This window comes from Xenopus tropicalis, chromosome 1 (genome assembly GCF_000004195.4).
Source record: "Xenopus tropicalis strain Nigerian chromosome 1, UCB_Xtro_10.0, whole genome shotgun sequence".
NCBI classification, from domain to species: Eukaryota; Metazoa; Chordata; class Amphibia; order Anura; family Pipidae; genus Xenopus; species Xenopus tropicalis.
Genome location: NC_030677.2, coordinates 1,662,059 through 1,686,017, shown reverse-complemented (window position 1 = coordinate 1,686,017; position 23,959 = coordinate 1,662,059). Strand labels below are relative to the sequence as shown.

The 23,959-nt window shown below is 41.7% G+C and overlaps 1 protein-coding gene across 1 annotated transcript; it reads left to right on the top strand.

Annotated features, from left to right (window-relative positions):
- The first annotated feature begins 1,042 nt into the window (after nucleotides 1-1,042).
- Nucleotides 1,043-23,773, top strand: LOC100492199 (vomeronasal type-2 receptor 26). Its single transcript, XM_031895142.1, has 6 exons — nucleotides 1,043-1,293; nucleotides 9,013-9,304; nucleotides 15,384-16,187; nucleotides 16,587-16,814; nucleotides 17,466-17,589; nucleotides 22,866-23,773. Exons 1-6 carry the CDS (start codon nucleotides 1,043-1,045, stop codon nucleotides 23,771-23,773), a joined length of 2,607 nt encoding a protein of 868 aa, XP_031751002.1.
- The last annotated feature ends 186 nt before the right edge of the window (nucleotides 23,774-23,959 follow it).

Sequence of the window (23,959 nt, the reverse complement as noted above, 5' to 3'; positions counted from 1 at the left end):
GAGCAAATCCTCTCTCTGTTCTCTATAAAATGAGGGTTGGATGAGCCGGGCCCCTTACTCTGTTCTACACACACAGCCCAACCCTGGGGCCCCTGTGTCTCTCTGTGCCACTGACTGTTACTGGGGCAAATCCTCTCTCTGCTCTCTATAAAATGAGGGTTGGATGAGCCGGGCCCCTTACTCTGTTCTACACACACAGCCCAACCCTGGGGCCCCTGTGTCTCTCTGTGCCACTGACTGTTACTGGGGCAAATCCTCTCTCTGCTCTCTATAAAATGAGGGTTGGATGAGCCGGGCCCCTTACTCTGTTCTACACACACAGCCCAATCCTGGGGCCCCTGTGTCTCTCTGTGCCACTGACTGTTACTGGGGCAAATCCTCTCTCTGCTCTCTATAAAATGAGGGTTGGATGAGCCGGGCCCCTTACTCTGTTCTACACACACAGCCTAACCCTGGGGCCCCTGTGTCTCTCTGTGCCACTGACTGTTACAGGGGCAAATCCTCTCTCTGCTCTCTATAAAATGAGGGTTGGATGAGCCGGGCCCCTTACTCTGTTCTACACACACAGCCCAACCCTGGGGCCCCTGTGTCTCTCTGTGCCACTGACTGTTACTGGGGCAAATCCTCTCTCTGCTCTCTATAAAATGAGGGTTGGATGAGCCGGGCCCCTTACTCTGTTCTACACACACAGCCCAACCCTGGGGCCCCTGTGTCTCTCTGTGCCACTGACTGTTACTGGGGCAAATCCTCTCTCTGCTCTCTATAAAATGAGGGTTGGATGAGCCGGGCCCCTTACTCTGTTCTACACACACAGCCCAACCCTGGGGCCCCTGTGTCTCTCTGTGCCACTGACTGTTACTGGGGCAAATCCTCTCTCTGCTCTCTATAAAATGAGGGTTGGATGAGCCGGGCCCCTTACTCTGTTCTACACACACAGCCCAACCCTGGGGCCCCTGTGTCTCTCTGTGCCACTGACTGCTGCTGGGGGAATGCTTTGATCTTCTTCTTTATATTGGGGTACATTGGGTTGTATGGGGGTACAATGCTGGGAGTCACAGCTGTCTGTTATTCTGTGAAAGTGCTGATCTACCTGATATTCCTGGATGTGGGGCCCTGTAGATCTGGGGTTCAGCCCCTGAATCCTGCCTGTCGCCTGCAGATCATTAAACCAGTGAAGGAATATGAATACATGCAGGAAGGAGATATCATTATCGGAGGGGTGATGACTTCCCATTTCTATATGATTAATGTTACATTTCCATGGGACAATTCCAATGGATTCCTCTGTATTTCGTAAGTCTTATCTCCTATTGGCACTAAGGGAATGGGACATTCTGATTATTACCTACATATTGCCAGATATTCCATTTCCAACAAATATAGCCCATAGTCAAATAAATAGGCAAATTATGGCAATTTTCTTCCATTAAAAGGAGGAAATATCATAAAATCTATATCCTAAATATGTTGATTTGTGCAGCATTTAAGAGATAATACAACAGTTCTGCAGTTTCCACTACTGCCCCTCATTTTTTTTATCTTGTTGCTGGTATCTTTGCCCAATTCCTCATTGCAGACTTGAAGATGTGAGAGCCATGTGCTTCAGCCAATAGTGAAATTACTTTGATGGATGAATCACAGCCATTCTCACATTGTTTGCTTTATAGAGATAAATGACAGGGGTGTGTTCTTAAAGCAATATTGCACAATAAAACTTTTCAGGCTCCCCAGTGCCCACATTGGCAGCATTGAAATGCAAAAGAATCCCCCAATGAGAATCCCAGCTGATGTGAGTAAATCCGGCTCCCTGTTCTCTGTTCCTGCAATTGGAGTTGGGAGCAATAAGCACAGTTTCCCAGCACTGAACAAGTCTGTCCCTTTATCCCCATGTCTGATTCCTGTGCCATGTAATGACGGGAAAATGCCATCATTATCTCTATATGTAAGGTACCAGCAAGGGGCCTGACACAGTGCTGGGAATCAGCATTCTCATTGGTCACTTCTCTTGCATCTATAATTAAGTTTTCAGTCAGTAGATTCTTATTGGTGAATTGGTTTCCATGTGTAATTAAGTTTTTTATCAACTTCAATAGAGAACTAGGGGGCGCAGTGGGACAGCTTTATGGTTGGGTTTAGTGTCCCTTTAAGAGTCTTCGCAGTCCTGCTGTGGATGTGGTAAGATCCTACCTAGTTAGTTACCCTGATGCTACTTCAGGTGACCTTATTAAAGTCCTAGAGGTGACATTTGGCTCTATAGCGAGTACTACAGAGATGCTGTAGCTCTACCTTCCAGAAAGAGGAGCTGTCTGACCTGTCTGCCTAGCGGGTGGAGCAAGGCCTGAGACTGCTGGTGAGTAGTGGGGTAATCCAAAGCTCTGAAATGGATTACCTGAGAATTCTCCAAATGAGGAGAGGGACTTGAATAATGACCCTGTTGCCATGACGATTAGAGCTCACTACCAGGATACGCTAACCCCTGGCTATGTTGCTCTGATAAGATGAGAGAGTTCGGCGGGAGGAGGCTGATGCCTATGTGAAGGTGAAGAGGAGTTCCACCCAAAGGCATGCAGAGAAGTCCCCTGCTGATGCAAAGCTGCTGGAGGAGAATAAGAAACTTTGCAAAGAGTTGGAATAGTTAAAAGCTCAAATGTCTGACAGAGATGAGGAAACCTCTGTTACCGTTGTAGTAAGATACGCCACACACTGCCAAACTGTCCTGTTCCTGATGAGCATGAGGCCCAGTCTGCACTGTGTAATAGCTGGATAGTTCCACTTCCTTTTAAACCACACAGATGCTGCCTTCCTAATAACATAGAAGAGGCACTCAAATGTTTTACTTCCCTCACTCGCACATTCCAAAAGAAACCAGAGATGACAGAACACTTCTTTACTTTCATGAGAAAAATATTTGAGAATGGTCATGCACAAATTGCTCCCAGTATTAAAAGTAAAGAAGAATGTTGGTACTTGCCAATCTTTGGAGTGTACCACCCAAAGAAGCCAGGTCAGATCAGAGTTGTGTTTGATTCCAGTTCCAAATATGATGGAGTCTCCCTAAATGATGTACTTTTAACAGGTCCTGACCTCAACAAGAAACTCTTGGGAGTACTCATACGTTTGCGTATCCTATTGCCTATAGCAGACATCCAGCAAATGTTCCATAGCTTTCTTGTGAGAGAAGATCATAGGAACTTCTTGGGATTCTTTTGGTTCAGAGACAATGATTTGGCAAAAGATGTCCTGGAGTACTGCATGAAAGTTCATGTGTTTTGAAACAGCCCTTCCCCTACAGTGGCCATATATGGGCTCAGACATTCTGCCCAGGAAGGAGAAATAGACTATGGCAGAGATGCCAGACAATTTGTCTCTTAGGAGATAGCAATCAGTCTAGTTAAGAGAACACAAAACATGCTAGCCTGTTCTAACCTCAGGCTGCACAAAATAGCCTCCAACAGCATAGAGGTAATGAAAGCCTTCCCTTCCCAAGTCATGCTAATGATAGAGATGTAGCGAACTGTTCGCCGGAGAACTAATTCGCACGAAAATCGGGTGTTTGCAAGTTCGCAAACTTTTAGCGAAGTTCGCAATTTTGGGTTCGCCTTAGCTGGAGCCAAATTTTGACCTCTCACCCCAGAGCCAGCAGATACATGGCAGCCAATCAGGCAGCTCTCCCTCCTGGACCACCCCCGGACCACTCCCTTCCATATATAAACCGAAGCCCAGCAGCCATTTTACATTCTGCCGGTGTGTGCTTGAAGAGTTAGTATAGGAGAGAGCTGTGCAGGGATTTGAGGGACAGTTTAGGTAGCTTTGCTGACTAGTAATCTACTTTCTACTGCTCTGTATTAGCACATAGGGAGAGAGCTGTGCAGGGGTTTGAGTGACAGTTTAGGTAGCTTTGCTGACTAGTAATCTACTTTCTACTGCTCTGTATTAGCACATAGGGAGAGAGCTATGCAGGGATTTGAGGGACAGTTTAGGTAGCTTTGCTGACTAGTGATCTACTTTCTACTGCTCTGTATGTAGCTGCTGGGGAAAGCTGTCCTGTGCTGATCTCATCTGCTGTAACCCAATAGTCCATGTAAGGACTGCTTTTATTTTCTGATTACTGTTACTCTTCTTTTCATTGTGTACTGCAGCTCCGTCTGTGTGTGTTGGAGACAGGTGTGCTGCTCATAGTAGTGCACTAAGCACCAACCACACATTCACATCATTTTTTTTATTTGTTTTTTTACTTTGCTACTGTAATTTATAGAGCCGAGTGCTATTAGTCTAGCTGTGGGGGACTGGTGTGCTGCTCCTAGTAGTTCACCCCCAGCACCAACCAGAGATCACTTTTTTTTTCATTAATTTTTTATTATTTTTTTAATATAAGTTACTGATCTTTAACGTGTCCAGTGCTGTTTGCTGTTATTCATAGTAGTGAACCAAACCCGTTACACATAGTAGTGACATTGCATTGCAATAAAATCACCTGAGTGATGTTTTTCCACCAGCAATAATATATTCCGTATCCACTACTGCGGCGTTTTGTCTTTGCGTGTGAACCAGCCGTAACCTTTACACGACTTGATTGGCATGTAGGCGCCGGACGTTTTAAAGCAGTTTATTACACAAGTTTAGAAATGAAGTGTGATTTCTGCCCTTTACAGCACAAAACGCAACGCTGTGTCAACAACGTATTTTTCAGAGACATTTTTGCCCTTGATCCCCCTCCTGCATGTCACTGTCCAGGTCGTGGCACCCTTTAAACAACTTTAAAATCAGTTTTCTGGCCAGAAATGGCTTTTCTAGGTTTTAAAGTTCGCCTTCCCATTGAAGTCTATGGGGTTCGCAAAATTCGCAAAAGTTCGCACTTTTTGGCGGAAGTTCGCGAACGGGTTCGCAAACTTTTTTTGTGAGGTTCGCTACATCCCTAGCTAATGATTTAAGAGACCTAGATTTGGGAACAGACACTTTACCTGTACAACTCAGCCTTGACCTAAACTGGGACTTGAAATCTGACACATTTACTTTTCAAGTAAAGAAGGATAAGAAACCCTTCACTCATAATCTACAGTAAATAGTTTGTATGACCCTCTAGGGTTTGCAGCTCCAGTGACTTTTCAAGGCAAAGCTCTACTACGAGAACTAACAGAATCTTGTGACTGGGATTCCCCACTCCCAGTGGCAAAAGAACAAGTCTGGATAGAATGGAGAGACTCTTTAGGAGCATTGTCTAGAATTCAAATTCCAAGGCAATACACTTGTACCCCTGCTGCAGGAATAAAAGAAAGGAAGCTTTTGTAGGGACCCATAGGGTTAAGCTCCCTATGGTGTTATCCCTTACCTTTCCTTATCTGTACTGTTATAGGGCAGAGCCCTCTACACTCAGGTTACAGTTATTAGGCTTTCCCTAATAGGTTTAGCCCAGGTTGACCACTCCCCTTGAAGACTATATAGTGTCTTGCAAGGAGGAGTGTTTTCCTCTCTGGCTGTTGTTGTCTCAGGCCTCACACCATTGAGCCTGTAGGCACAAGGCCCCAGTTAAGAGAATTACCTTTATCTGAAGTCGGGGACAGGGCCCCATGAATGAGAACAAGCCAGCACAGTCAGAAGTACTTAATAGCACCCTCTAGGAGTGGTGAACACAGATAGCTTATTAAGTAAGGGCAGCATTAGCCCCAACAAAGGAGACTGTAAGGGTTTAGTCTAACCCAGGCTCTGTATGCCTTACTGTAGGGACCACAGTTAAGATGCAGGATTCAGGCAGTTCCTTACCCTGAACCATAGTTGGCTGGAGGGGATCCGTTCCAGTAAAGGGCATCCATCCTGGGCTCACAGCTAATATTCTGCATATCCTTCAAGTGGGCTATACTGTTCCTTAAGTGTCACATCTGCTATTATTCACTGTGACCGTTCAATCTGCTGTGTGTGTGAGTATAATACCCTGTTGCACTACCTCATAAGTGTCTTGGACAATAAACCAGTTATTAGTTCATCAGCAAGAACCTTTCTGGCATCCATTATTATATCTGCACCACACAAGCTCTATCTAATTGTAGTTCAACAACACCCTCAGCTCCATTTAATAACTCCCACTTAGCGGGGGCCCACTCCTTTATATTAAGGTTGCATGTAACACATGCTCTATACCAATTACTAGCCTGGGTTTGCCATATCTAAGCCAAACAAGTGTTACATTTGGCGCCCAACATGCTTTTTGGATCATTATATTTAATTCATTTAATCCGGAGCCATTGCCTTGAGGGACTAAGCTGCTGTGTGTGTATCTTTAAAAATTGCTGACAGGCACTGCCGGACGCGATAGGTAAAAGGCGCCGCAGGCCTGCTCGTAAATTCCAACCTGTAATTGGACGTGAGCTTGGGCTTGAAAGGTTCCCCTGAGTATTCCCATTGGCCAGCGCCTCTGTCAATCACCCTGTACTATTTTGGCGCTCTTTTGCTCTGAAATCCCGTGTGAAGAAAGCTGTTTACGAGATTTCACCGGGGAGGGGGCAGGAGCTGACGTCACGGCGGCCATCTTACGACTCACACCTTGAGAGATTAAGAGTGTGCCTCAAAGCTCCTGTGCCTGATATTACTGTATCTGTTAGCGGCTGCTATCGATATCGCCTTTCAAAATTAAGATCATCTCAGATTCGCTTACCCTACCTGGGGACCCAGAGGGACGAACTGGCGACTGAGAGGGAGTATCTGCGCCTTGCCATCCATGCGGCTGCGGGAAGGACTAGCCGGCCAGACAACTCCATATTGCTACCTCAGCCTGCTCTGCCTTCCGAGCGGCTGCAGAAAGACAGAAAAACAATGGCACTATGTACCTTCAGACAAAAATCCAGCAGATTATGTGACAAAAGCTGTACCTGCAGCTTGTTTAAAAGAAACCTCCTGGTTTATAGGGCCTTCTTTCCTCTATTCATATGAACAGAACTACCCTGCTGATGTGTATGAACTAATTGATACACCATCTGATCCACAGATTCGTCCCCAAGTGTCTGCATTCTACACTGATACTTCAAGTATGCACCTTGGGTCCCATCGCTTCAAGAGATCCTCTACTTGGAAGTCTCTAGTCAGATCTATTACCTGTCTGCTGCATATAGTGAAGTTCTTCAAGAAAGACTTCCCTTCAACATCCAACAATTGCAAAGGCTGGCACTACTGTCAAAGGCACATACAGTTGCTGAACTTGAGCAAGCCAGAAACATCATCCTTCTAAGTGTACAGCAGGAAACATATGCTAAAGAGCTTGAGTGCATCAGAGGCGAAAAGGCTATTTCCAAAGACAGTAGGGTTGATTCACTAAGGTGCGTTAAAATACTTGCGTTAATTTAGACGGGATGCTGCTTGCGTTTAAGTCGTGAAGACTATTTTCATGCGGTATTTGACGGAACGCGTGCTAATCAACACATCGCGTACAAATAGTCGTCATATTAGCCATACACGGCATTACGTTCGTAAAACTACTTTTATGAAAATTCCCATTGCCCTGCGTCACTCTGGGGCCAACACAGACTTGAATAAATCCCACTGCAAAGTCCATATTTTATTGCCAAAAGCTCATTAACTGTACTTTTCTATAATCTAGGGCTTATCACTAGAGTTTTCCCAAGTGAGGATGGAAAATCCAGAAAGTGGAGGTCAAGGTTGTAAAGCAGAATGATGCTAAACTTTTCCTTAGACCTATTTCTGAACTAATCCTATTGCTTTCTTCAACAGAACTTTCAAAAGGGTGAATCTTATGCCTCCAACATTGTTTCATTCCGCCACCTAGTGGTTTCTTAATGTATAGGTTGTAATTGCTTTAAAAAATGTCCTTTTCAATTTACCATACTTTACCATGTGACCATGGGTAATACAGGAAAAGGTTCAGTATAGCTGCCATCTTAGCAATGTCAACAGCTTACTTGTAATCCTGCATAAATCCTACCCCATCCAGCCCTGTGGAAGCATCGTTGGTAGGTATTATCCATCCCTAGCCCCTAGGTTATTAATACAAGCAGATATTTACATGTTTATGCCTTAATTCAGGTTTCTAACTGTTTATGTGCAGTTACCTCATGGCACATCTGTTCTTGCCCAGGTATCTAGGCCTCCTACTCAGGTGCCTCTTTTCCTTCATACATGATTGTACATTATATGAACCCCAATGCTTTGTTTACTGTACTTATTATGCTGTATAGTAAATGCTGCCATATTTCCCCCAGTTTCACACTTTCCCCTTTGTTAATAAACTGAAGCCTACCAACCTGTCTCAGTGAGTTGATGGAGGGAGGAGTTTATCTGTATGTCAAACTACACACTGCCCCAGGGTAAAGCTAGCCATACACGCACTGATAATATCATACAAAACCCTGTTTTGTATGATATTCAGTGCGTGTATGGCAAGTTGGTGAGTCTACCGATATCGCATTGAACAATCTTTTGTGCAACCAATGGTCCCAAATCGCCATGTGCGTAGCCACCTTAATACGTAGGGAGGACGGAACATTGATAATGGACTGTCTACTAATAGCTAGTGATGAGCGAATCTGTCCCTGTTTCACTTTGCCATAAAATCCATGAAATGGCAAGAAAACTCACAAAATGGCGAAAAATTTGTGAAACGCATTTGTCTCATGATTTTTTTGTCACTTGTGTCTTTTTTGTCGCCCGCACCCATTTTTGACGCAACCACACCTGATTTTGATGCAACCACACCCAATTCTGATTGGACTGTTCCCGATTTTGATGCAACCCCGCCTTTTTGACGCACGACAAATTTCTTCGCTGCAACTTTTCACAGAAGTTTTACTAAACAATTCACCAATGGCAAAATTCGCTGCGAATCCATGCCTGACGAAATAATTCACTCATCACTACTAACTAATAACCTTAGCACAAGTGGAGGATTTAAATCTGGGACAATGTAGTAAAATTATGTACTTAGGACTTCATGAATCCTTTATTATATTTAGAAACGTAATGACAATAATAATCTTTAAAGTAAAGATGATTTATTCATTATCTCAGTCAGAATCAACAGGGTTACCGCTACTTGGTGGATTTTCGTTATGCCATTGAGCAAACTAACAAGGATCCGGCCCGGTTACCCAACCTGACCCTGGGGTACCATATATCCGATTCCTGTGGGGACCCCCGGAAGGCAGTGAGGAGCGTATTACAGATATTATCTGGTACCAGGGAGCCGGTTCCCAATTACTCCTGTGTGGGAAAGAGAAACATTGCTGGGTTTATTGGGGATCTCACCTCAGAGACAACTGTACCCATAGCCCAGATACTGACTCTGTATGGATATTCCCAGGTGAGAAAAAATATCAAAGTAAATTAATCTTTTAAAGATGTTTTGAAATTAGAATTAAGCGGCTGATAAATGTATAAACCTACTTCCTTCTCCATCGTGGGAAAGAGAATGATCTACACAAGTTTCTGTAGGCTCCTTGGACAACACAGGGATAGTAGGAGGAGCTGCTAGCATGTGGGCTGATGTGTAACAATTCAATACAACAAAACTTTTGTTCACAGATGATACAATTTTATTAAACATAAAAATTAGGATTTGTACTTGGTTTGGTATTGGAAGAAACCATTTACATAGGATTCAGTATTCAGTCAGATGCAAAACTTATGAATCTGATGCACCCCTACTAAAGACATAAATGTGAATTGATGGTGGGACATTATTAGCATAAAAATATATTTCTATATATTAATGAACTCCCCAAATTCCTAGTCAGTTACTAACAAAATGTATCCAAATAAAGTAGTAGTACAATAAAGTAACAGCAGTTTTCTGCTCTTTGTCAGGGAACTCTACTACATGCTGACTCCTGCCTTCTGGGGCAGATGTTCTGTGGGATACCATTGGGCCAGTGTTGCAGAAAATGAGCAGGTTTTGAAGGATCCATGTTATCTTAACATGACTTTTTTGGCTAGTATATATTGCATTCCATGTACAAAGCCAATACATTGGAAAGCTGAAGGACAGGGCATATTAATAACATTGTACCATACAGTGATTATGGGCTCCAATATCCAAGCACTTTTTAGAATGTTGGGGGGGAGGGCACACAGAGGAGGGGATAAATTGACTATGTTGTTGTGTCTGTGGAATGGGCACCCCCCCCAGCGTTTGCTTGCACCGTGATACAATCACTTCCACATGAGGCTTCTGGGAAGGACATCAAAGTGCAGGATGTTGGCACAACTTTCTAGAATAAAAGGCCTCCTGATACCAATGATGTTTGCTTCTCTTTAGGTCACCTTAATGCTGGTAAGTGCTTCAGTTTTTTTGTTCTGAATAAATTTTTCCTTGTGCTGCCCGAGCAGTTAATATTTGTGTATTATGCTTTAAGTTAATGGTTTATATGCATATACATTGTTACACTGCCACCAAGTGACCAAGGTCATATTGCAAGGTATTTATTTCTCCCATTCCCCTTCCTTATATCTGATGTCAGTTCCTCCCATCATGCCATTCCTGTTCCTGCTTTCCATGTGGGAGGAGCTACTCCGTGGGTTAGGAAAATTCCTTTTGACCTTCAGCATTTGGTCATCCACCCCAACATTTGTTCACCCTCAACAAATAAAGAACCTTTGTGGATCCCAAGTATCTAGTGAGTTCTGCTATCTGGCACAGATTGCCCACAGTGGTTGTGCCCAGCTCCATACAGGCCCAGGGAGAGGGGTCTCGGGGGAAACTCAGCCACTATCACAGCAATTGGAGTCAGAATATTTCTTGTGCAAATGCATTGGAGTCAAAGGGTATATTTTATTTGCATCTTATGCACTAAGGTGCAAAGAAGTATTTTTTATTGCACCATATGGTTTGGAGTCAGTGGGCATTTTTTCTTGTACTTTTTGTCTGCACAGAAAACCACATTTTTTCTGCCAAAACAATGTATGCTGAAACTCTTCAGAATTTTGGAAATTGTTGCAACTCCAGAAATTGCTAATTCCACCATGAATCTGTATCAGGTGAAAAGATGTGCTTGTCCCAGCTTAGCTAGAGAGCTGAAGGCATGGCTGACAGAAAGAACAATAAGTAGAGGCTCTGTAGCTCAGCAGGGCACAATGTGGCTTATTATGGGATAGGAGACTGTTTTTGGATTTTAAAACAAGTTAAGTGATAATTTGATGCTCATGTGGTAATTTAATTTATTATTTTGTTTTTTTTTATGACTTAAGCCTTTAAATGACACAAAACATGTGTTTTATTTGTTTATGTGTACTTCCACTTTTGTAACATGATTACTAATATATGTGGCATGTAGAGTACTTGGCTTTTACAAGAACTGCGTCCCTTTATTCCTATTGAATGCCTTGATGCAGCCTTGATATAGTCATAGTAGCCACAATGAAACAAACAGGTTCCACTGCTCACCTGCCTCCTTATTAGGGCAAACTCAAAGCTCCAGAGGGGAGGCAAAGCACCAAACAGCAGTCTCCTGTATGGTAGTTATTTCACTGGTACTGGTGGGTCCACAGGTGCCTTAAACCTTTCAGTGCCACAGGACATAGAATCTACGTCCTGCTGCACTTCCGGTTTTGGTGGCAGAGGAGCGGCTTTTGAAGCCGCTTCTTCTCTCCCCGCTCGTTCCCCAGCCTCCAGAAAGTAGTTACAGGGGGGAAGGAGTGGCCCCTGGGGCGCGATCGCCCAGGGGCCCCTTAAGAAAAGCCGGGCACATGCAATCTGTGCCTGGCTTTCCTGATCTCCTTCTGCCTTTCTCTGCTCCCCCCTCTGCTCGCCACCCTGCTTCCTGCCACTCCTACTCACTGCCAGACTGCTGCTGTCTCCCTGCAGATCCATGATCTACTACACAAGTAAGTGCCAAATACACACAAAAACACACGTACACACATAATACACTAATAATACACTAATACACACTTATACTCACACTTACACAAACACATACATTTTAGGGGAGTTGGGGGATACCAAACATTCAGAGCACTTACACTTACACACACTTGCACACTCACACACATGCACACAAAACACATTTTACCATGTGTACACACATACATACTTACACACTTATGTAACTTAAAAATTTTTTTATTGCCATTGTGTATAGTGTATTCGCTAACCACACTGCGCAATACCTTTTGTGTATTATTTTGTTATTATTTGTTTCTAGTGCATTTTCTGTGATTTTGGTGCATTTTTAAGTATTTTATTGCATTTTTAGCCATTTTATTGCATTTTCAGTTATGCATAGTTTTTGTTTGCTTGACTTTATCTGTAAAACTTATTTGCCCAAGCCAAAATACTCAAACTGTTATTCTGACCACAGATATTATTAGGCAAAAAAATGATTTTAGTGATTTTTTTATTTTTATCAAGTTTATTGCATTTCACATTTTTCTTTATTACTTGTCTTTGCACATGGATATTTTGTCTGCTGTATTTCAATTTGGCATCCTGTGTACCCCACATAGTTTGGTAAATCCATGCATATTGGGCATCAAACTGTTCAGTAGACCCCTGGTGTTCATACTTAGAGTGTTTTATGTTGGTACGTTACTAAATGTGGGGGATATAATGGGGCAACATGCAAGCTTTGTGCTGATTTTCAGAAATGCCATAAAAACCGTTCTGTTTAGCATAGCTTTGTAGTTTGGTAGTTTGCAGTAGGAAGTTGTATTTACCCATTTTTGTTTTGTCAGAATGTGTATGCTCAGAAAATATATGGTTTTCTAGGGTCTCGGTACTGTTAGGGGGTCTTATGCCACATAATACACATACCGGGTGCAAAAATTGCATGAGCCGGAGTGTCTTATGTGAAAATTCATATGCACTATTTTTATTTGGGTGCCCCTGTAAGGCACGCAGTTTGGCCAATCTATGCATATAGGGCATCAAACTGTTCAGTAGGCCCCTGGCTTTCATATTTAGAAAGTTTTATGTTGATACGTTATAAAATGTGGGGTACATAATGAGGTAAAATGCAAGCTTTGTGGCAATTTTCAGAAATGCCATAAAAACCATTCTATTTAGCATAGCTATGTAGTTTGGTAGTTTGCAGTAGAAAGTTGTATTTACCCATTTTTGTTTTGTCAGAATGTGTACTTTCGGAAAATGTATAGTTTTCTAGGGTCTCCTTAATGTTAGGGGGTCTTATGGCACATAATTCACATGCCGGTAGCTTATATTGCCGTATATACACTTTGTATGCACTAACATGCTTTTGGGGTCTCTAAATGCCAGATACATTAATGATCCTATGCACAATGGGCATCAAACTGTTCAGCAGACCCTTGGCTTTCATATTTAGGGTGTGTTCTTTTGGTACCTAATGTTATGTGGGAGATAAGGTGCTTGAAAGCGGAAGATTTAATGTGATTTTTAGGTATTTCATCAAAACTGGCAATTTTGGGAAAGCATTGTGACTCAGTAGTTTGGAGTAGAAAGACATGGGTACCAATTTTGAATTTGTCCGAATGTGTACTTTCCAAAACTATATGGTTTTGGGGGGTCAATGTATTTTTTTGTGTTTTTATCCCACAGAAAATGCAGTAAATGTGTTGAATTTTTAGTAGCTAAAGAGATCTCCGGGGCAAATTGTATGCACTAACTTCCTTATGGGGTCTCTAAATTCCAGATACATCGGTGATCCTATGCACAATGGGCATCAAACTGTTCAGCGGACCCTTGGCTTTCATATTTAGTGTGTGTCCTTTTGGTTCCTAATGTTATGTGGGAGATAAGGTGCTTGTGGAAGTGGAAGATTTTTAGAATTTTCATAATTTTTTATAGAAAATGCTAAATTCAGTAAAGGATTGCCGTTTGGTACTTAGGAGTTGGAAGACATAGTTACCCATTTCTGATTCGTCAGAATGTGTACTTTTAAAAAATGTATAGTTTCCTGGGGTAAACCTAATGTTGCAGGATTTTTGGCTTTGGAATCTAAAGTTTGCCGTATTCTGCTGTAATGCTTTGAAAATGTAGTAATTTACTGCTGGGAGTTTTTGATCTATAGAAGTCAGAAATCTCAATAAAACTATACATATCAGGTATTGGCACGTTCAGGCGACATGAGGTTTTCCAAATCAGTTGAATTTTTGTCAATAAAATAAAATGTGTTTCTGGTAAAAATCACTATATCATGAAAAATAGCATTTTTTTGTATTTCAAGCTCTAAATCTTGTTCCAGAAGTGGAAATACACAAAAACTCAGATTTGGAAAGCTCAGGTTCTCCTGAAAAAAACAATATATAGTTTGCCTACCTAAACTTAACCCTGCCCCCAGTAAAAGCCCCTAAATTGAGAGAGCACAGAATGTTTACAAAATGTCTTGCACTGAGGGGAACTGAAATGTCAAATTCTGCTGGCACTTAAAGGGTTAAACCAACCCTAGATGAGGCCAATGCTCCTGCTTTCAGATGGACAAAGCAATATCTTGAGAAGCATGTGGTCTTACTCTGGCCATACATGGGTTGATAAAACCACATGACTTGGCAATGAATTGAATGGTGTATTGGTCCTTTTTGACAGCCTGCTAGACCAATCCTAGCCCAGTATCTTGCAATGTTTGGAGTTCTTTTAATCTTAGCACACTGCAATCATTTTCAGGCAATCTCCTAGCGTTCACTTCTGCCAGTGGAGCAATGGACAAGTGAATAAAGTCACTGTATTCAGTAGTATTGTTGTTTAAGTATTGTAATATTGCTACCATTAAACACTCACAGGGTGCCCTAAAGGGACTCACATTCCTGTTCCACATCCATTCCTTCCAATAACAACAGGTATTGCTTTTCCAGTGCAGTCAGTTAGGCTATTGTACCTGCCAACATACTTCTGTCCTGTTCAACAGTAAACGACACCTATGATTCAAATATATTCAGTGTTCTAAATGCATATACTTCAGAGCTGTCCCATTAGTATCTAAACTCAAACAGTCAAATGTCTTAGAACGTGAATGTGAGGAGCAGTCATTCTCTCCCTTTCTTCTTCCAACTCTAAAAACATTGCAGCGAAATGAATTCTGGGCCAGATTGAAAAGTTATTTAAACAATTAACAATATATTTAAATAGTTTCATCAAGAGATGAACCATGAGATGTTGGACTGACCCAGGGTGATTCCCCACTGACCCTGAAGTCTATGTTACAATGAGCAGAACTTGGGATGAAAAGCAAATTGTCCCAACAGGGTTGTCATGGAATGAATCTTGTTTACGTAGATGAAACAATTAAAAGCAGAATGGATTACAATAAAGACCAAATACATAATTATTTTCAGTTTATTCTCTTAGATATTTGTCTCAGCTTTTACAAGGCAACCCCAAAGGTGATATTTTACTGTTTCTCATTGCTATTCTGTAGTTGCTTGTTTAGTTTTGTTTTGTTGGGAGCTTTATCATCTCTCCATATCTACAGATCAGTTACGGAGCGACAGACCCATCGCTCAGAGACAGAGCCACCTTCCCGTACATTTTCCGCACAGTACAAAGTGATGAAGCCAATTATTTTGCTATAAGTAAATTACTGAGACATTTTGGCTGGACCTGGGTTGGAATAATTACATCTGATGATATGAGTGGGGAGGAAGAGCATCACAGTTTGGCCAAATATCTCTCCAGGGAAGGCGTCTGTATTGAGTTTACAATAAGGATTAAGACCAATATAAAACATACAATGAAACCAAAACAACATGAAATGACAATTAAGAGATCCTCTACCAGTGTCATTATACTTAGTGGAACAGCTTCTACAATGTTTGTCACAGAGTTACCTATTATGAACAGTGTGCTTCAAGAAAAGACTTTGATCCTCTCATCTAATTGGGGGAATAACGATTTCATTATTGGATACGCCATGGACATATTTAATTGCAGTTTGGTGTTTGTGCCACGTTACCATTATGATCTCGGGACTCCTGAAATGAGCAGATTTTTAGAGGATTTAGGTTTTTCAAAATTCCCAAATGACAAGTTAATTGAAGATATCTTTATAATTTTTTATTTGTGTTTGTCAAAAGACCAAAATAAGAATGATTTGTATCAATATATTTATTTCCAAACTCTACATAACTGCACTGGGCAGGAGCGTATTACAGACCTTCCCTATTTCAGTTGTGAAACCAATTCTCCCCGAGTGCATCTGGCAGTTGATATAATGTCTCAGGCACTTCATGAGATGTTGTTTATCAAGGAATCCATACAGTATCCCTATAAGTACCAGGTAATTATCAAAATATTAGAAAACTGTGTATGACTAGGGTTGTGATATAAGAATCTATAATGTGATATTCTGAACCCCTTCTGTGTCACCAGAAATACTGGACTGTAGAACAGATGCTGCAGAATAAAGTGTAATTGAGAGAATTGTTCATTGGACCAGATGATGCACCAAAGTGCAAAGCAATGACTATATCATTACAAAAATTCTCAACATGTATGATAATAGAAATTAAATTAACAATAGATCAAAGGGGATTATCTGACTCCCCTAACAGTGTAATATGAGCTGGAAGCATAATAGTAATATATGAACGTGTGCTACTGCCTTATTGATATGTCTGACAGGTCAGCAGTGTCCAAATGAATTCTGATTTAAATAAGTATCTTTTTTATATAGGAGTTGCACCGATATTTAAAGAAACACCAATACAGCACCCAAACTGGACCAAACTTCCTGTTTGATGAACATGGGGAGTACGTCTCTGGGTTACAGATCTATAACTACATTATATCAGTTGAGGGTTACCTAAACAAAGAGCCCTTTGGTGAATTCTCCCCATGGGCCCCCCCAGATCAGCAGCTGAACATCACATCATCATTAATACAATGGAAGACAAATAACAATAAAGTGAGAATATTTTTCCTTTTACACTTAAATAAGGTGACTAGATGACACCTAGACTGAAAATGAAGGGACATTTCTACAAGTGTGTATGTAGTGTACAGTAGTCTATAGGTGATCATTCAGTCCATTCCTAGCACTGTTGTTGCTGAACTAGCAAATCAAACACAGACCACCACCAATCAACTTTATCACTAAATGTTTTTCAGGTGGTACTAATGTGACCCATTGATTGCTTTTGTGCTAAGTTATAGTTAAACATGGAAATAACAACATGTTTTGCTTTGAAGTGGCGAAAGTGTTGGTAGACAAGGCATATTACACCAGAGGGTGTGGCTTATAGTTGTGGGTGGGGTTTACCTTTTTGCTGTGACAGGCTATGCACAGCACACATAGCATTCCTCACCTTTTTGGGCCCAATATAAGCACTGATCTACACAACTGATTTGCAACAAAGAATAAATGCTAATACATTGGAAGTAATATCACCCAGTCTATGAAACCACACCCTTCAACTTGCCTAAAATGTATATTTTTTTATGTCACTTATCTGTATATTGGTTATATTTTGCCATTTAATTACATTACAGAATATTACTTACTACTGACTATGAAAATTCATACTGCTTTCTGTGTATTGTTTTATGATATTTCTAGATCCCAAGATCTCAATGTTCAGACAACTGTCCCCCCGGATTCAGGAAGGCACCAAAGCCCGGAGCCCAGTCCTGCTGTTATGTCTGTGTCCCATGTTCTGAGGGAGAGATCTCCAACACAACTGGTACAAATGCATGGTTTTTTACAATGTAAAGTAAAAGTATTATACCTTTAGTCAGAGAGAATGTAGCAAATACAGAGAGAGAGAGAAGAGAGAGAGAAAGAGAAAGTGGAAAAGAGAGAGAGAAATTGAGAGAGGGATATTTGAAAAGAGAGAAAAACAAAAGTCAGTTATTGATTTTTCTTATTCACTGAAAAAGTAATTATTAAATTCATTAGTCGGTGTAAAAAATGAAAAAAATAACAAAAACATATTTTAAAAAGTAGGAACTATGGTATGGGACTATTGGGATGATCATTCTCTTTATTGAGCAGGAGACCCCACTTCTCCATCTTGGCATAAAGGATCTCACTCAGACATTGTAGAATAAGTGACTTTATAGGTAAGTTCAGACAGAGAGGAAGAAAACACCAGGATGTCATCTAAGAACATGACAAAAGACTAAAGTAGATCACATAAAATGTCACTGATGAGGTTCTGAAAAAATGATGTAGCATTACATATGCTGAATGGCATGACAAGGTATACATAATGATGATCCCTGGTATTGTATACAGTTTTCCACTTATCTCCGTGGCAGATACAAATAAGCTTGTAAGCCCCTTGTAGGTGTAGTTTGGATAATGTCTTTCAGTCTTAAAAGTATTCTTTCCTAGTCCAAGTCTTTGTAAGAGACAGTGGATAGATTCTACCTCTGGAAGCCACAAGGCCAAGAATGAGGTCAATGGGACCATCAAATGGCCTTTGAGGAGACAGAATCTAAGCATTTTTCTTCTCAAAAATATACAGCTAAAGAGGGTGATACAGAAGAGAAGCTGGAACAGAGACAGACACCGCCTTGCGACTCCATGGTTTCTGTGATTATCTTTCCTTTATTCTGGTTTCAATACAGGCCATGAAGTACACCAGTTCTTTGAATTTAGAAGGGAAAATCCTGGGCTGCTAACTCATCTGTAAGGTTGTCAGACTATGTCATTAAGGCATCATTGTTCCAGAAAACTTCAGCATCTAATGTGCAGAAATCTGTGGCATATTCTGCTGCAGGGAATAACCCTTTGGAAATTTTCATAAGATGTATGGAAGCTTTAATCTTGCATCAGAGATGTCTTGGAAGGTGGCCAAAAAGGCTGCAACAATATGGATGAGATGGCAATCTCTTTCCTATAGGGAAAAAACAAGGCAAAAGCTTTCCTAACAAACAAAGCAACAATGTACTGAACTGAATAGGAGTCAAGAGGAGTAGAGGTCCTGGCCTGAGATAGATGAATTTGCTCTGTCTCTTGAACCTTCAAGTGATTGAAGAGAGCATACAAATGGACCCAGGGCTCAGTGCACTGAGGTGGGAAGGTGCACTGGTCTACAAGGGTGCATCCTACTGACATTGAGTATTTAGGGCAGTTTTGGACCCAGACCTTAAGAAGGATGTCAGTCAACAGGAAAGCTTCCATTTATTACGTACATACAATAATGGAAGAATGAGGATTTGAAATGATTTGTCATGGTGGAACTTTATTTTTTGTAACATGACAGTCTGTAAGAGTGGTCTAGCGGGGCAGCGGGGATGCCCGCCTCTCCATGTGCGCTGATGTGCGCCGATGCCCACGTCCTGCTCTTCTTGTGAGCGGAGGTGCGCGCAGTTCCTTTTAAGCCAGTGCGACGTGTGATGTCATCGCGCAAGGAGAGAATTTTAAATATTTAAAGGCGCCTGCGCATAATTTCGTCGCCCAACTTCGGTTTCGCCTCCTGATGACTGTTTTCTGCTGTTCTTGATTCTGATTCGTCTTTTGACCCTTGCCTGACCCTGACCTTGCTGTTTGCCGCCTGTACTGACCCTCTGCCTGTTACTGACTACGTTTTTCCGGAATTCGATTTTGTACTTCGCTGCCTGTTCGGTTTGACCTTGGCCTGTTCATATCGTCTCTCCTCCCCAAACCTTGCATAACACTAGGTTCCCTAGCTTGCTCAGAACATTTTCCTTGGTCCTCTCACAATAAGTCCTAGTGGCACCCGAGTAGCGGTGGGCTCGTCCCGAAGTGAAAGGTGGTTGTTATAGGCAGAAGAGTGAGCTCAGACCGGGACTTTGGCTTGTGTTCTGAGTTTAGGGATACCGTGCGTGACACAGTCTTTATATTTGCATTTTTAAATTTATTTTACAAACAAAGGAAAGTCAAACTTGGAAACTTGATCTTTGAAAAACAAAATAGCACCCCTCAATTTTATCCTAACATATAGACCTGGCTCCAAGAATTTAAAAGCCGATGCCCTTTCCAGGAGTTTTGTCTCTTGTCCTAAAGAACACCTTGAACCTGAAACTATTCTCCCTAAGCAAGTGATTGTGGCTGCTCTGAGTCCTGATCTTTTGGCCTCTCTCTCTGAAGCTCAAATTAACTTGCCTGGTAATGTACCATCTGGGAGGCTTTTTGTTCCAGAAAATTTACATGAGGCTGTTTTGTCTGAGACTCATGACTCTAGGATAGCAGGGCATCCTGGCCAAAGTAAGACTTGTTCACTATTATCTCATTCCCTTTGGTGGCCTACTATTTGACAAGATGTTGGCAAGTATATTAATTCTTGTGCAGTTTGCCAACGCTCCAAACCATCTAGGTCTCTGCCTCAGGGCTTATTACAACTACTCCCTTTTCCTGAGAGGCCGTGGACTCATATTTCCATGGTCTTTATTGCTGATCTGCCATCCTCTAATGGTAATACTGTTATTTGTGTGGTAGTAGATCGCTTTAGTAAGATGTGTCATTTCATTCCCCTTCCCGCCCTCCCCTCTGCCAAAACTTTGGCTGGTCTTTTCATTGCCAATATATTTAAATACCATGGAGCTCCGTTGAATATTGTTTCTGATAGGGGGGTTCAGTTTGTCTCTAGGTTCTGGAGGGCATTTCTCTCTCTTTTGGGTACTGATCTGTCCTTTTCTTTGGCCTATCATCCTCAAACTAATGGTCAAACTGAAAGAACTAACCAGTCTCTAGAACAGTATTTGAGGTGTTATGTGTCCAATAATCAGTCTCAGTGGACAGAGTTTCTTCCATGGGCTGAGTTTGCATTTAATAATGCCACTCTTGCTTCCACCGGGGAGTCTCCTTTCTTTATTCTTTATGGTCTCCATCCAAGAGGTTTTTCTTAACACGTTTCTGCGGCTAATTCAATGGTGGAACATTTTTCACAGGTTTGGCAGAGAATTCAAAATTCTCTGTCTTCGGCCGTGAGTACCCAAAAAAGAGCTGCTGATAGGCATCGGAAGGAGTCACCAGAATATCAAGCTGGTGATAAAGTGTGGTTATCCTCAAAAAATATTTCACTTAAGGTTCCCTCTGCCAAATTGGTCCCAAATGTATTGGTCCTTTTGTCATCAGATCATTAATCCTTCCTCTTTTTGCCTAGTACAGGTATCGGACCCCTTATGCGGAAACCCATTATCCAGAAAGCTCCGAATTACGGAATGCCCATCTCCCATAGACTCTATTTTAATCAAATAATTCAGAATTTTAAAACTGATTTCCTTTTTCTATGTAGAAATAAAACAGAACCTTGTAATTGATCCCAACTAAGATATAATTAATCCTTATTGGATGAAAAACAATCCTATTGGGTTTAATTCATGTTTTATTGATTTTTTAGTAGACTTAAGGTATTGAGATCCAAACAACGGAAAGACCCCTTATCCGGAATACCCTTGGTCCCAAGCATTCTGGATAATGGGTCCCATACCTGTACTTCCTCCCGAACTTAAAATTTCAAATACTTTTCATGTCTCTCTTTTAAAGCCTGCCAGGGTGGTTCGCCAGCGTTCTCCTCCTCCTCCAGTTGTGGTACATGGTCAACTCGAGTATGAAATACAAAGAATTGTTGATTCACGTTTTTCCAGGGGAGGGTTACAGTTTCTTATTCACTGGAAGGGATATGCCCTGAAGAAAGAGCTTGGGTGTCTGCCGCTGATGTCAAGGCTGACTGCCTTATCAGACAATTTTATGCTAAATTTCCTGAAAAACCAATGGGTCCAGTGGCCCCCTCTAGAGGGGGGATAATGTAAGAGTACCTGGTGGTCTAGTGGGGCGGCGGGACGCCCGCCTCTCCATGCACGCTGATGTGAACGTCCTGCTTTTCTGGCGAGCAGAGGTGCGCGCGCTTCCTTTTAAGCCAGCGCGACGTGTGATGTCATCACGCAAGGCGCGAATTTCAAATATTTAAAGGTGCCTGTGCATAATTTTGTCGCCCAACTTTGGTTTCGCATCCTGGTTACTGTTTTCTGCTGTTCTTGATTGTGACTCGATTGTGTTTTGACCCTTGCCTGACTCTGACCTTGCTGATTGCCCCCTGTACTGACCCTCTGCCTGTTACTGACTACGTTTTTTCGGAATTCGATTTTGTACTTTGCTGCCTGTTCAGTTTGACCTCGGCCTGTTCATATCGTCTCTCCTCCCCAAACCTTGCATAACACTAGGTTCCCTAGCTTGCTCAGAACATTTGCCTTGGTCCTCTCACAATAAGTCCTCGTGGCACCCAAGTAGCGGAGGGCTCCTCCCAAAGTGAAAGGTGGCTGTTATAGGCGGAAGAGTGAGTTCAGACCGGGACCTTGGCTTTTGTTCTGAGTTTTGGGATACCGTGCATGACATAGTCTTTATATTTGCATTTTTAAATTTATTTTACAAACAAAGATAAGTCAAACTTGTAAACTTGATCTTTGAAAAACAAAATAGCACCCCTCAAGCAAAATCCTGCATTGATATAGATTGAAATAATTTTTTTTCACGTGAACAACAGGATATAAATATGATTTACATAGTTACAGAAAAGATGTACTGCACTATGGATAAGGCTCCACTGTGTAACATGCTCTACAGCAAAGGTCCCCAAGCTTTCTTACTTATGAGCCACAGTCAAATGTAAAAAGACTTGGAGAGCAACACAAGAACCATAAAAGTTCATGGAGGTGCCAAATAAGGGCTTTGATTGGCTATTAGGCAGCCTCTATGCACCCTATCAGCTTACAGGGTTTATTTGGTAGTAAATCTTGTTTTTATTCAAAAATAGCTACCTGGTTTGGGGGCACTGAAAGCAACATCCAAGGGGTTGGTGACATGTTGCCCCCGAGTCACTGGTTGGGGATCTCTGCTCTAAGGGGACAATTTAGTGCAACTTTAGCTCTTACACCTACCTATAACTAAATAATCTATATAGTTTTGAGTGCTTAAGGGACAATTCTTTGAAGTCCAGCATGCCATTATGTCATCTGACATTTTACCACATTTCCTTTTCTACATTTACAGACAGTGAGAGCTGCATCCAATGCCCAGATATGGAATGGCCTAATGAGAAGAAGATTCAATGTATTGCCAAGCTGGAAGAATTTCTTTCATACAGTGATGATGTAATATCTATCATTTTTTCATTCATCTCAGTTTTTTTTCTCCTTATTACTGGGGAAATATTGGGAGTTTTTATTAAACATTGCAACACCCCCATTGTGAGAGCCAACAACAGGGGCCTGAGCTTCCTCCTCCTTGTCTCCATCAAGCTGAGCTTCCTCAGTGTGTTTCTGTTCCTCGGTCGCCCTGTGGATATAACCTGCATGCTGCGCATCATCACTTTTGGAATCACCTTCTCCATAGCTGTCTCTTCTCTCCTGGCCAAGACTATCATGGTTTGTGTTGCTTTCAAAGCCACCAAGCCAGGGAGCTCATGGAGAAAATGGCTGGGAGTCAAACTGTCCAATTCTGTAGTCTTGTTCTGCTCATCCATTCAAATAATCATCTGCATGACTTGGTTGGCCATTTCTCCTCCCTTTCAGGAACTGGACATTCACACTTCCCCTGGAACCATCATCATTCAGTGCAATGAGGGCTCAGCTATTGGCTTTTACTCAGTTATTGGGTATATGGGGCTTCTGGCAGCTGTTAGTTTTGTTTTAGCATTTTTAGCTCGGAGCTTACCGGACAGTTTTAATGAGGCCAAGTACATCACTTTCAGCATGCTGCTCTTCTGCAGTGTTTGGATCACAATGATCCCGGCCTATCTGAGCACCAAAGGCAAAAACACTGTGTGTGTGGAGATATTTGCCATACTCACCTCAAGCGCGGGCCTTTTAGCCTGTATATTTCTGCCCAAGTGCTACACAATACTACTCAGGCCAGGTGTAAATATGAAAAGTAATTTGCTTAGAAGCAAATGTAAGTAATATTTAAAACACCATTAATAGTTGTGCTATATACTTTAATGCATAAACGTTATGATTAGACGCTAAAATATATCCATGCCTCACATACTGTATTTATTGATGCCACTTGTGACACCAGAAGCTAACAGGTAAATTTGATGTTGCATCTTTAAAATAACAGTGTATATAAAAGAAGCATTTCACGTT

Coding starts and splice junctions, on each gene's coding strand:
- LOC100492199 (XM_031895142.1), top strand. CDS start 1,043: ATGCTGGGAGTCACAGCTGTCTGTTATTCTGTGAAAGTGCTGATCTAC. Junction 9,305..15,383: donor CTCTGTATGGATATTCCCAG/GTGAGAAAAAAT, acceptor CCATATCTACAG/ATCAGTTACGGAGCGACAGA. Junction 16,815..17,465: donor GGAAGACAAATAACAATAAA/GTGAGAATATTT, acceptor TGATATTTCTAG/ATCCCAAGATCTCAATGTTC.